The sequence below is a fragment of the Oncorhynchus gorbuscha genome, linkage group LG18 (genome assembly GCF_021184085.1).
Source record: "Oncorhynchus gorbuscha isolate QuinsamMale2020 ecotype Even-year linkage group LG18, OgorEven_v1.0, whole genome shotgun sequence".
Taxonomy (NCBI): Eukaryota; Metazoa; Chordata; class Actinopteri; order Salmoniformes; family Salmonidae; genus Oncorhynchus; species Oncorhynchus gorbuscha.
Window position 1 is genome coordinate 40980559 of NC_060190.1, and position 12684 is coordinate 40993242.

The window sequence follows — 12684 nt, forward strand, 5'->3', positions numbered from 1 at the left end:
ACGCTCTAACCACTAGGCTACCCTGCCGCCCCAGGCGTATGATAAGTAGTATCAAATATATCGATAGTTATGCAAATTACTTATCATTTCGCCCTAGTTATTCTTTTAGAAAGTATATAGGAAAGGACTCTAATTCTAAAGGATTCCAAAAATCCGTGACCAGGAAGTGCGTAGTTATTCTTGCCCGCTTCACAGTGGTGTCATGCAGCGTTCAAAACAACTGGAAACTTTGACAAAATACAGATCAAATCATGACGTCAGTGTTCTTCAGGTCGGAGTTTATGCCGCGTTCAAACCAACTGGGAGTTCGGAACTCGGTCCCAGAAATCTCAGACTTCCGAGCTTTCAAAACAACAGAACTCGGAAGATTTTTTTTTATTTGAATGGTTATCGAACTCAGAATTCCAACTCGAACTCGGGCCTTTTTCTTGAGCTCCGACTTTCCGACCTGAGGACAACTGACGTCATGATTTTACCTCGTATTTTTTCGAGTTCCCAGTTGTTTTGGACGCGGCACTAGAAAGAAGCACTAGTTCCGGAGTTGGAATTCCGAGCTCGTTTTACCTCGAGATCCCAGTTGGTTTGAACGCGGCAGTAGTGAGCTAGCTGGAGGAAGGAACACTCACTCAGTCCATTATGGCGGAGGTAAATTGCGTTCACATTTGTGTTTTAACTGTGTGTATTGAGACATTTACAACTATATTATAAGCCGTGTCTGACCAAATTAGATATCACCAATTGGTGGCTGCCTGTGCTGTGGTGCTTGGTCTACTAGCCTAGCAAACTAGGTACGTTAGCTAACGTTAGTTAGCTCTCTGCCTGTCCAGGGCCCGGTTTCCAAAAACATCTTAAGGCCCATAACGTTAGTCTGTCTGAAGCAGAGATGTGTAACGTTAGCTAGCTTAACCCAATAATTACAATTATGGTGGATTCAAGTGATCCCATGAGATGTTTTTTCAAGTCATGCTTTCCTCACTTAATTCATGCGTTACCCCACCCAGACGCACAGCTTACAGGAGCTGCAGCAACAAGCAGCCGTCGCCTTCAAAGTGTATGTCCAGAGGGACTACAACTCGGGTAAAATCTGCAAGTTCCAGACCAAGTTCCCCTCCGAGCTGGAGTCCAGGGTATGATAACGCACCAGTGCTGAGCGATTTGTGCTTTTTTAAAAGGTCGTTTCGGTTCGATTATATACAAATAATCACGGGTTTTGATTATTATTTATTTATTTTTATTTTTACATTAAATGAACTATTCATTGTGGGTTGAATGCTGGAACACAGAATAAAACAATTCATAAGTCACATGATGGTATAGATGGCCCATTACTGCTTATCCCCTATTAACCATCATTTATTCACAACTTTAATAAAATATTTCAGTTTTGTATATTACATTTATTTTATAGAGCTGATGCCTATGCTGTCTGACTATTTTATAAATACTAGATAGTTCATCCATATATATCTAATGTTAGCTAAATGTAGTAATGAATTAATTGGCTACATTTCTTTAAATGGACAATTCTGTGAACTGTCTTGTGCAAGTTTTCAATGGACACAATATCTGTTAGCAAAGGTGTCGGCTAGAGATGTCGTGCAGGAGCGTTGCGTGATGTCTACTTTGATGCCAAGTAGCATTTTTAAATCTGAGAGTAAGTAGAGACAAATATATTGATTAATGTCACCTTGTCCAAGTGAGATTTACATGGTTATCAAAACGTCACGCCAGGGTAAGCCTACATGAAACACAGCCCTTATTTGAAGTGTTTCAAAAATACCCTGGAGGGGGGAACGAGTGGAAACCACTCACATATTTGACCATTAGGTTTTATGGGTATTATGACACCTCCACTCTTTTTATCACCTCACAATTGCACATCCTTCTCTCTTCGTAGCAGGCTTAAAACAAACAGACCAGTCAAGTAGATGCACAATGGATTATTGGCCGCATTTTATGCACTAAACTATAAAATATTACTGTTGGAAACAGCAACTCCCTACTACATCGCACAGTTCAGGCTGGATCTGATTTATCTCTAGAGAAACTGTGTGATGTGCGCATTGAACTCAATGGAAAAACACATGGAATTCAAATAATTGAACCGATGCCGGTCAATTAGTTGTTTTTAAAAAATGGAAAAATACCTGAAATTCCGGTTAATCGCTCAGCACTTTATTAACATACATGCACACAAAGGTACTTAGAAATGAATTGGTTTCTTTAAGATTGTGTACAATGTTCACCTTTATTAGCACCTGAATTAGGCCCAATGTGTGGATACAACTAGCTACTCAGCTGTTTCCTTTTCAAAGGTGTGAATTTGGCCATGCAGACCTTTTTACTGAGGGGTTATTGTTTCAGGTTGATAAGCAGCAGTTTGAGGAGACGATGCAGACACTTAACAACCTTTACGCCGAGGCTGAGAAAATTGGTGGCAAGTCTTACCTGGAGGGCTGCTTAGCCTGCATGACCGCCTACACAATCTTCCTCTGTATGGAGACCCACTATGAGAAAGTAGGTCCCTAAGTCTTTTGCTTTATTGACTTTATTGTCCCTTTGGGGACATTTTGTTGCAAGTATCATGTACACGTTTAAATACAAAACAAATTGACAGTACAACCTTCATAAGTTACATACCAATAAAAAGAGACTAGCCTGCTGGCCTTACTGGGTTTGATAGGAATATTAGCACGAGCTATTTAGGAGCGATATCACACCTGGCGCAAATGTATTGTCTAGTTCAGTTTTTTTCCTGCTGAGGGAAAAACAGAACTAGACAATATGTATTGCACTTTTTAGGGAAACGGGTGTCATTTGGGACTTAACCAATGTTGAATGACACGTGGACCCAGTGGCCATATTGGATGTAGTCTTTTTATGAGGCCAAGCCATGAATGGGTGAAAGGGCTTACTTTTTTTGTCTCTAGGTATTGAAGAAAATCGCTAGGTTCGTCAAGGAGCAGAATGAGAAGATCTACGCTCCTCTTGGACTCCTGCTGACAGACCCAATAGAGAGAGGTCTCAGGGTTGTATCCATTACTGTCTTGGTGGCTCACACAAACAGGGTACATCCCAAATTGCACTGGTCTGGTCAAAAGTAGTGCGCTGTATAGGATGCCATTTGGGACACACTCAGACCTTTCATGTGTAACCTTCTTTAATGTCCTGCTGAATCCTAGTTTCCTTAACTAACCCTCTCACCAGGTTGAAATCACCATTTTTGAGGACAGAAGTATTGGCTCCGGAAGATGAACCACACCAAAGGTGAGTGTTTTCAGAGAAATCATTCACCTAATTGAAATGAGCTTTCTTCTCAACCTGCACTCTTATCTGGGGATATCAATGGAAAATGTTACTAAGTTTCACAGCAACCTCACTAAAGTTTCTAAATAATTAGAAAGAATGGAAGAATATTGACTTGTAGATCCTGTCAAATGATATGCTTTGATTCCCTGAGGTTAAGGAGCAGCAATTATAATAAATGTTATTTCACGATCACAGCTCTTGGCCTACAGCTATAAGCTATCAAGACTACCTTCATAGTATTCTTAATTTGACACTTGTTTGTTTTTGCTCTCATGCAGGATGGCCTATTTGACCTGGTGCATCTCAATTATCTCACCACACCCATCAATAATTCCTTCTGGATGTATGGATGTCTTTCTGGATGTAGATAATTGTTTTTATTTATTTCACAAAAGGGATGGGCTATGTGTGCTAGTAACCTATGACCCGCTGAAACAAACACTCCCTGTTTTTACATGTTTATTGAGATTATTAATTTGAACATGTGAAAATGTCTTATTCTAGTTAACCAATACCACACCTTTAGTATGAATGGTGCCGTTTTCTTTTGTATTGCCATTTTAAACTCTTACTCATTAAAGGTGCATTGTGTAATATCTCCAAATACAAATGGCCTTTAAAGGTGTAGTTCATCCACAGTTTTTAAAACTGTGTTTTAATATACCCTCTTTGGTTCACCAAAATTACAACATTAGCAAGATGGTTCCTTAACTTGACAGTTGTCTACGGGCCAGGAGAAACTGTAATCCACGATGATACATATTTTTCTACTAAGCCGCTGACACCAACTGGGTGATTCTCACAAAGCTGGCACTTGACAACAAGAAATAAACACATTTTCCACCACAATTCCTCTAAGAATAGGATTTCTAGTTATCCATTTCAGAGTTATTGTTATGTTTATTTATCAGATATTATGCATTTCCACAACTACCAATGCAAACATTTTCATTACCGTAATAGTTTTCGAAGTCCCCAAAAAGTAATAGACAAACCAATTTCTATATATTTTTTTAACATTGCCCACCTAATGAAAAGGCCTGAGTTAAACACTGAAAACAAATATATTTAAAATTAAATTATTCATGTGTTTTGTAATTTTTCATTACTGCAACATACAACCTTTTCTGAATCTTGTTTTTTTTGGTGATAATTACTTGTTTTTATGTAAACCTATTTGGATAAAGAACAAAAGGCACACTATCAAATTAAGCCAACATTACAAGTATACATTTGACTTTTTGTAATATTTCCTAAATATTGGTTTATTACGGTAATGATAAGTTGGATCCGGCGATGAGAATACATGTTTTGGTAATGAGTGTTGCATAGTTTGCCGTTTAAAAACTGTACTGAGCTCTGTTAGATTCATCAAATGTGTCATTTGTCAATCCCAAATGATTTGGGTAATATGAAAATCACTGGTCTTAATACAATTGTCTAAAATACCTTAATTTTGCATAAGTACTGTAATTACGTGCATGTATTTTCAAAAGTGAAAGTGGACTTAAGCATAAAAAGGTGACACTTTCTACAGGTAATATTGGTGTATTAGGATGTGGATATGTGTGGTTCTAAGGTATTTTAGATGGGTTTGTAAATTGAATGGCATTTTATGGGCAAATGGCATAGCATGATATGCCAAAAAAGTATCTGTGGGATATTTGACAAAAAGAGAGGTAAAACAGGTACACATGTCAAAATGGGGGATATCCTCCTTTAAGTGGCAGGGCTGCTCTTTGTTGAAACAAACTCCAGATTGTGGCTTTAGGTCAATTAAATGGGGTTTACACCCATAATTATTTGGTCCTACTTAATCGAATAACTGATGTTTTACCAAAAATCTATACAATAGGTGTAAGCTGTAGTCCTAGTAAATAATTAGTTACCACCACAGCACACCCATCAACTATACATTAAAATGAGGTTATTATCGTTACCGAAATTAAGGTTCTCATTAACGAAAGACATAAGTGATGCGGTAATGAGGCACTTAGCTCAGTCTGCTGTCTCCTATTGCTTGCAAATGGACCACATCACTAAAGCCCATTCATACCTCCATGCTGGTAAGGTGATGGTTCTCCAAGTTTTTTGTTTTTCCCAATTTTAGCATTTCTCTCATTTTGGTAATGAGGTCGTCAAGTGTCGTAAAGGGGAGAATAAGATCCTCATTCTGAAGACATAAATAAAGATTAAATTAACTTTAAGGACTACTTCTCTAGATGAAGCATCATGGGTGAATAAAACTTTATAAAAAATGAATATAGGAGTTTTTAAAGCCATTTGAAAAAGTGTTACGGTAATGAGAAACATGTCCACAGACACTCTTTATATGTAAAAAATATAGTTTAATGTAAACTTCCAACTAGTACAGAATTTTTATGATTTATCCTCAAACTGCAGAAACATATTGTGTTTATTCAAATAAGTTAGGCTTTTCTAGTAATAGTAGTACCATTTTATAAAATTACCCAATTTTAATCCGGATGCATTTTGGTCATGATAATTTGGGGTGAAAATGTAAGGCACTATGCCATAAACTAAGCATCTTAGTCTTAAGAATGATTGTTGCAGATGCATCATGGTTTTATAACTCAATTTGTTACTGCTATGGTTAAAAGTTGTTTCGTGAGAATCACCCAACTGCTAACTTGAGCATTAATGTCCAAAAACAATGAGAGGGGAATGGGGCATTGCTGGGGCATTGCTGGGGCATTGCTGGGGCATTGCTGGGGCATTGCTGGGGCATTGCTAGCGCGTTCCAACTTGTGGATTTTTGTTCTTGGAGGCTGCAAACCTAAAACAGAAACAACATTTCAATCCTGATAAGTTTCTGTTTTATGATTTGTTATTTCATGTATTACTAAATTGTACTCCTCAAAAATCAACAAAGTTCATGCTAAAATGTGACATACTGTACCTTTTATTCAGCCTCCTGTCATTTTGTATGCAAATGTTCATGAGAACTAATTGAGTTGGTGTGGGTGCACTTTTGGCCACCTTAGCGGGCTATTCAATATGAACTTGTTTCGTATGCAACATGTTGTGTGGGTCTGCATAGTATTATGAAGATGTCTGTTCTGTAGTGACGGTTAACCACAGTGTTTTAAGCACACAGGTTACCTGTTATTGCCAATATGAATCAGGTTTTCACATTGGCTAGTTTAATTTATGAATTTGTAAGAAAAGGTTAAAAATCACTTACCTAGATCTGACCTCATTATTGTCACTGCTTAGCTTGACTTAATGTGAATTGACAGGAATTGGGACTGCAACCCTGACTGTGGTTTAGCATAATTATGAAGAGTTTTTAGACTACCCCATATCCTTGATGTTGTCCAATTATGTGTAAATAATTATTGACCACAACACAAAATCACCACAGAAACCTTAAGCATGCTTTGACTCTCAATGGTGTATACAACTGCCTGTTAATTCCTCATTATTGTATTGTTTGTTCTTATTATATGTACTGTATCGATTAATAAACTATTTTCTTGAAAAATCTAAGAAGCCATACTCAATTAAATATAGCATGCATCAAATTGCATACAGTTTTGTTTTTACTAGATCACCTGCGATGGTAGCTAGCTAGACAAAAATGGCAAATGAGTCCTTACCATTTTTAATAGCAGTTAACAATATTCTGCAGTCAATGGCGTAATCGTTCATTAGCAATATAATAAAATGCAGTTTATGGGTGCATTCTGCGCCTGCTCATAAGGGGACGCATTTACACAGATGGAACCAGCAATAATTATTTGGAAGGGGCTGGCTACTTTTTCTGTTCTTTAAGCGTTGGCTGCCTATGCTTGGTAATGTTGTTTGTGTCTGTGTTCATAGGTTGTAATGCTTTTCAATTCTTTCAACCCCCCAAAATAGCTTGGTAACTTATTACTTAGTAGTGATGGGAAAACAAAGCTTCCTGAAGAATTGAGCATGTGTAGTCAATTGTGTCAAACAGAGCCCCACAGTGGAGGTGTCATAATACCCATAAAACTGCTAAATGTTTCCAATCATTTTTCCCATAGGGAATTTTAGAAATATGTCAAATAAGGGATGTGTTTGGTGTAGGCATACCCTGGCTTGATGTTTTGATAACCATGTACATTTCTCTCAGACAAGGTGACTTGAAACTACATGTATGATATTTTTTGTCATCTTTACCCCATTTCCCTCCCCCCGAATTTTGTGATTACGATATTGTCTCATCACTGCAACTCCCGGACGGGCTCGGGGGAGGTGAAGGTCGAGTTATGCGTCCTCCGAAACTGCCATGAGTCACTAGAGCACAATGAGCCAAGTAAATCCCCCCCAAATTTGATGTCATTGAATGTGAAATTGTCAATATTAATATTCTTTGAAATTAATAAATCATGTAACTCCTCCCAGAAAGTGGTAATATGATCACAGGAAAATAAAATATGTTCAGTAGTTTCAATGTCATTCCCACAAAATTTCAATCTTAAAAATGTATTTGACGGATAAATATAATTTCAAATTTTTAAATGGTTCTCTTTGGCCTTGGGTAATATAGAGAAAGACAAATATTTTGGTCTTATTTTCTTGGTTACAGATACATTAAAAACAATTGACAGATAGTTCCTTTAACTGTTCTGGGAAGAATTATTTGGAAATAACTTGTGTCTGATGTATATTGTTACACTTCTTATCCTGCAAACCACAGCCATTTATGTATAAAGACTCATCTGAATATAATAACATCCCTTTCATCAGCAGTACAAGACTAGAAGGAATAGCATTTATGACTACAATATTGCTTGGGGCGATAAGGACAGTAATGTTTTATCTTAAACATTATAGCTGAGGATATTACAACTTTCATCTAAAAGATTCGGTCTTTTACAGATATTTTTGTTAATCCATTCTTACACCTCTTAGCAGCGGTCTAAGGCACTGCATCTCAGTGCTAGAGGCATCACTATAGACCCTAGTTCGATAACGGGCCGTATCACAACCGGCCATGATTGGGAGTCCCACAGGGGAGTACACAATTGGCCCAGCGTCGTCCGGGATAGGGGAGGGTTTGGCCGGGGTAGGCCGTCATTGTAAAATAATAATTTGTTCCCAACTGACTTGCCTAGCTAAATCAAATAAAAAAGAAAGATTATGGTCTTGTTACGGTACAGAATACACCTATTATTCCATATCGGTGTGTTATGTGGAGTGAAGTTGTGTTTATATGTGGATTTCCTATATAATAACACTTGTTGGTGAAGTGCAGAAAGTTTCACAGGTAATTTGTTAATATTAAAGTCTAAGCAAGAAATCTATTCCAATCTTTTTCAAGATGAAAGCAGGGACACAAGCCATCCATATCACAGAGGAAATGTATTTATTGATTGATTTAACCTTTTATTTAACTATACAGACTACCAAAAGGCCTCCAGTGGGGACGGGGGCTGGGATTAAAAATAAAAACTCTATTATAAATATAGGACAAAACACACATCACAAAAAGAGATGACACTACATAAAGAGAGACATAAGACAACAACATAGCAAGGTAGCAACACATGACAACACAGCATGATAGCAACACATGACAACACAGCATGGTAGCAACACATGACAACACAGCATGGTAGCAGCACATGACAACAACATGGTACAAACATGATTGGGCAAAGTCAATGGTTTATCATTTTTATAAACTGAGCGGACAGCTAGTGATAAAGCTGGGTAAAATATCCTAGACAAACTTTACATTTTTGTCTGTAAAATTCTTCCAAATATTGTAATGCAGGTGAATGAGGACCCAAAAGCGAGATGGAACCCAACTCCTCTCCTCAGGACCGTAACCCTCCCAATCCACTAAGTACTGGTGACCACGTCCCCGAGAACGCATGTCCATGATCCTACGTACCTTGTAAATAGGTGCGCCCTCGACAAGGACGGGGGGGGAGACGAACGGGGGTGCGAAGAAAGGGCTTGACACAGGAGACATGGAAGACAGGATGGACGCGACGAAGATGTCGCGGAAGAAGCAGTCGCACAGCGACAGGATTGACGACCTGGGAGACACGGAACGGACCAATGAACCGCGGAGTCAACTTACGAGAAGCTGTCGTAAGGGGAAGGTTACGAGTGGAAAGCCACACTCTGGCCGCGACAATACCTAGGACTCTTAATCCTACGTTTATTGGCGGCTCTCACAGTCTGCGCCCTGTAACGGCAAAGTGCAGACCTCACCCTCCTCCAGGTGCGCTCACAACGTTGGACAAACGCCTGAGCGGAGGGAACGCTGGACTCGGCGAGCTGGGACGAGAACAGAGGAGGCTGGTAACCCAGACTACTCTGAAACGGAGATAGCCCGGTAGCAGACGAAGGAAGCGAGATGTGAGCGTATTCTGCCCAGGGGAGCTGTTCTGCCCAAGACGCAGGGTTTCTAAAAGAAAGGCTGCGTAGTATGCGACCAATCATCTGATTGGCCCTTTCTGCTTGACCGTTAGACTGGGGATGAAAACCGGAAGAGAGACTGACGGAAGCACCAATCAAACGACAGAACTCCCTCCAAAACTGTGACGTGAATTGCGGACCTCTGTCTGAAACGGTGTCTAACGGGAGGCCATGAATTCTGAACACATTCTCGATGATGATTTGTGCCGTCTCCTTAGCGGAAGGAAGCTTAGCGAGGGGAATGAAATGTGCCGCCTTAGAGAACCTATCGACAACCGTAAGAATCACAGTCTTCCCCGCAGACGAAGGCAGACCGGTAATGAAGTCTAAGGCGATGTGAGACCATGGTCGAGAAGGAATGGGAAGCGGTCTGAGACGACCGGCAGGAGGAGAGTTACCTGACTTAGTCTGCGCGCAGTCCGAACAAGCAGCCACGAAACGGCGCGTGTCACGCTCCTGAGTAGGCCACCAAAAGCGCTGGCGAATAGAAGCAAGTGTACCTCGAACGCCGGGATGGCCAGCTAACTTGGCAGAGTGAGCCCACTGAAGAACAGCCAGACGAGTAGAAACAGGAACGAAAAGAAGGTTACTAGGACAAGTGCGCGGCGACGCAGTGTGAGTGAGTGCTTGCTTAACCTGTCTCTCAATTCCCCAGACTGTCAACCCGACAACACGCCCATAAGGAAGAATCCCCTCGGGATCAGTAGAAGCCACAGAAGAACTAAAGAGACGGGATAAGGCATCAGGCTTGGTGTTCTTATTACCCGGGCGATAAGAAATCACAAACTCGAAACGAGCGAAAAACAACGCCCAACGAGCTTGACGTGCATTAAGTCGTTTGGCAGAACGGATGTACTCAAGGTTCTTATGGTCAGTCCAAACGACAAAAGGAACGGTCGCCCCCTCCAACCACTGTCGCCATTCGCCTAGGGCTAAGCGGATGGCGAGCAGTTCGCGGTTACCCACATCATAGTTGCGTTCCGATGGCAACAGGCGATGAGAAAAATAAGCGCAAGGATGGACCTTATCGTCAGACTGGAAGCGCTGGGATAGAATGGCTCCCACGCCCACCTCTGAAGCGTCAACCTCGACAATGAATTGTTTAGTGACGTCAGGAGTAACGAGGATAGGAGCGGACGTAAAACGCTTCTTGAGGAGATCAAAAGCTCCCTGGGCGGAACGGACCACTTAAAGCACGTCTTGACAGAAGTAAGAGCTGTGAGAGGGGCAGCAACTTGACCGAAATTACGAATGAAACGCCGATAGAAATTAGCGAAACCTAGAAAGCGCTGCAACTCGACACGTGACCTTGGAACGGGCCAATCACTGACAGCCTGGACCTTAGCGGGATCCATCTGAATGCCTTCAGAGGAGACATGAAAGGCGCACTTCTCAGCCTTCACGTAGAGACAATTCTCTAAAAGGCGCTGGAGTACACGTCGAACGTGCTGAACATGAATCTCGAGTGACGGTGAAAAAATCAGGATATCGTCAAGGTAGACAAAAACAAAGATGTTCAGCATGTCTCTCAGTACATCATTAACTAATGCCTGAAAAACAGCTGGAGCATTAGCGAGACCAAACGGCAGAACCCGGTACTCAAAATGCCCTAACAGAGTGTTAAACGCCGTTTTCCACTCGTCCCCCTCTCTGATGCGCACGAGATGGTAAGCATTACGAAGGTCCAACTTAGTAAAGAACCTGGCTCCCTGCAGAATCTCGAAGGCTGATGACATAAGGGGAAGCGGATAACGATTCTTAACCGTTATGTCATTCAGCCCTCGATAATCCACGCAGGGGCGCAGAGTACCGTCTTTCTTCTTAACAAAAAAAAACCCCGCCCCGGCAGGAGAGGAAGAAGGCACAACGGTGCCGGCGTCAAGAGAAACAGACAAATAATCCTCGAGAGCCTTACGTTCGGGAGCCGACAGAGAGTATAGTCTACCCCGAGGGGGAGTGGTCCCCGGAAGGAGATCAATACTACAATCATACGACCGGTGAGGAGGAAGGGAGTTTGCTCTGGACCGACTGAAGACCGTGCGCAGATCATGATATTCCTCCGGCACTCCTGTCAAATCACCAGGTTCCTCCTGAGAAGAGGGGACAGAAGAAACAGGAGGGATAGCAGACATTAAACACTTCACATGACAAGAAACGTTCCAGGATAGGATAGAATTACTAGACCAATTAATAGAAGGATTATGACATACTAGCCAGGGATGACCCAAAACAACAGGTGTAAAAGGTGAACGAAAAATCAAAAAGGAAATAGTCTCACTGTGGTTACCAGATACTGTGAGGGTTAAAGGTAGTGTCTCATATCTGATACTGGGGAGATGACTACCATCTAAGGCGAACATGGGCGTGGGCTTCCCTAACTGTCTGAGAGGAATGTCATGTTTCCGAGCCCATGCTTCGTCCATAAAACAACCCTCAGCCCCAGAGTCTATCAAGGCACTGCATGAAGCAGCCGAACCGGTCCAGCGTAGATGGACCGACATAGTAGTACAGGATCTTGATGGAGAGACCTGAGTAGTAGTGCTCACCAGTAGCCCTCCGCTTACTGATGAGCTCTGGCTTTTACTGGACATGAATTGACAAAATGTCCAGCAAAACCGCAATAGAGGCACAGGCGGTTGGTGATCCTCCGTTCCCTCTCCTTAGTCAAGATGCGAATACCTCCCAGCTGCATGGGCTCAGTCTCTGAGCCGGAGGAAGGAGATGGTTGCGATGCGGAGAGGGGAAACACCGTTAACGCGAGCTCTCTTCCACAAGCTCGGTGACGAAGATCTACCCGTCGTTCTATGCGGATGGCGAGTGCAATCAAAGAGTCCACACTGGAAGGAACCTCCCGGGAGAGAATCTCATCCTTAACCTCTGCGTGGAGTCCCTCCAGAAAACGAGCGAGCAGCGCCGGCTCGTTCCAGTCACTAGAGGCAGCAAGAGTGCGAAACT

The 12684-nt window shown here is 41.6% G+C and overlaps 1 protein-coding gene across 1 annotated transcript; it reads left to right on the forward strand.

Moving 5' to 3' along the window:
- Positions 1 to 301: 301 nt before the first annotated feature.
- On the forward strand, positions 302 to 5516 carry LOC124003429 (golgin subfamily A member 7-like). The gene is made up of 6 exons (XM_046311686.1): positions 302 to 645; positions 1002 to 1127; positions 2365 to 2517; positions 2931 to 3032; positions 3208 to 3267; positions 3588 to 5516. The coding sequence occupies exons 1-5, from the start codon at positions 637 to 639 to the stop codon at positions 3253 to 3255; spliced, it is 438 nt and encodes a 145-aa protein (XP_046167642.1). The 5' UTR covers positions 302 to 636; the 3' UTR covers positions 3256 to 3267; positions 3588 to 5516.
- Positions 5517 to 12684: the final 7168 nt, after the last annotated feature.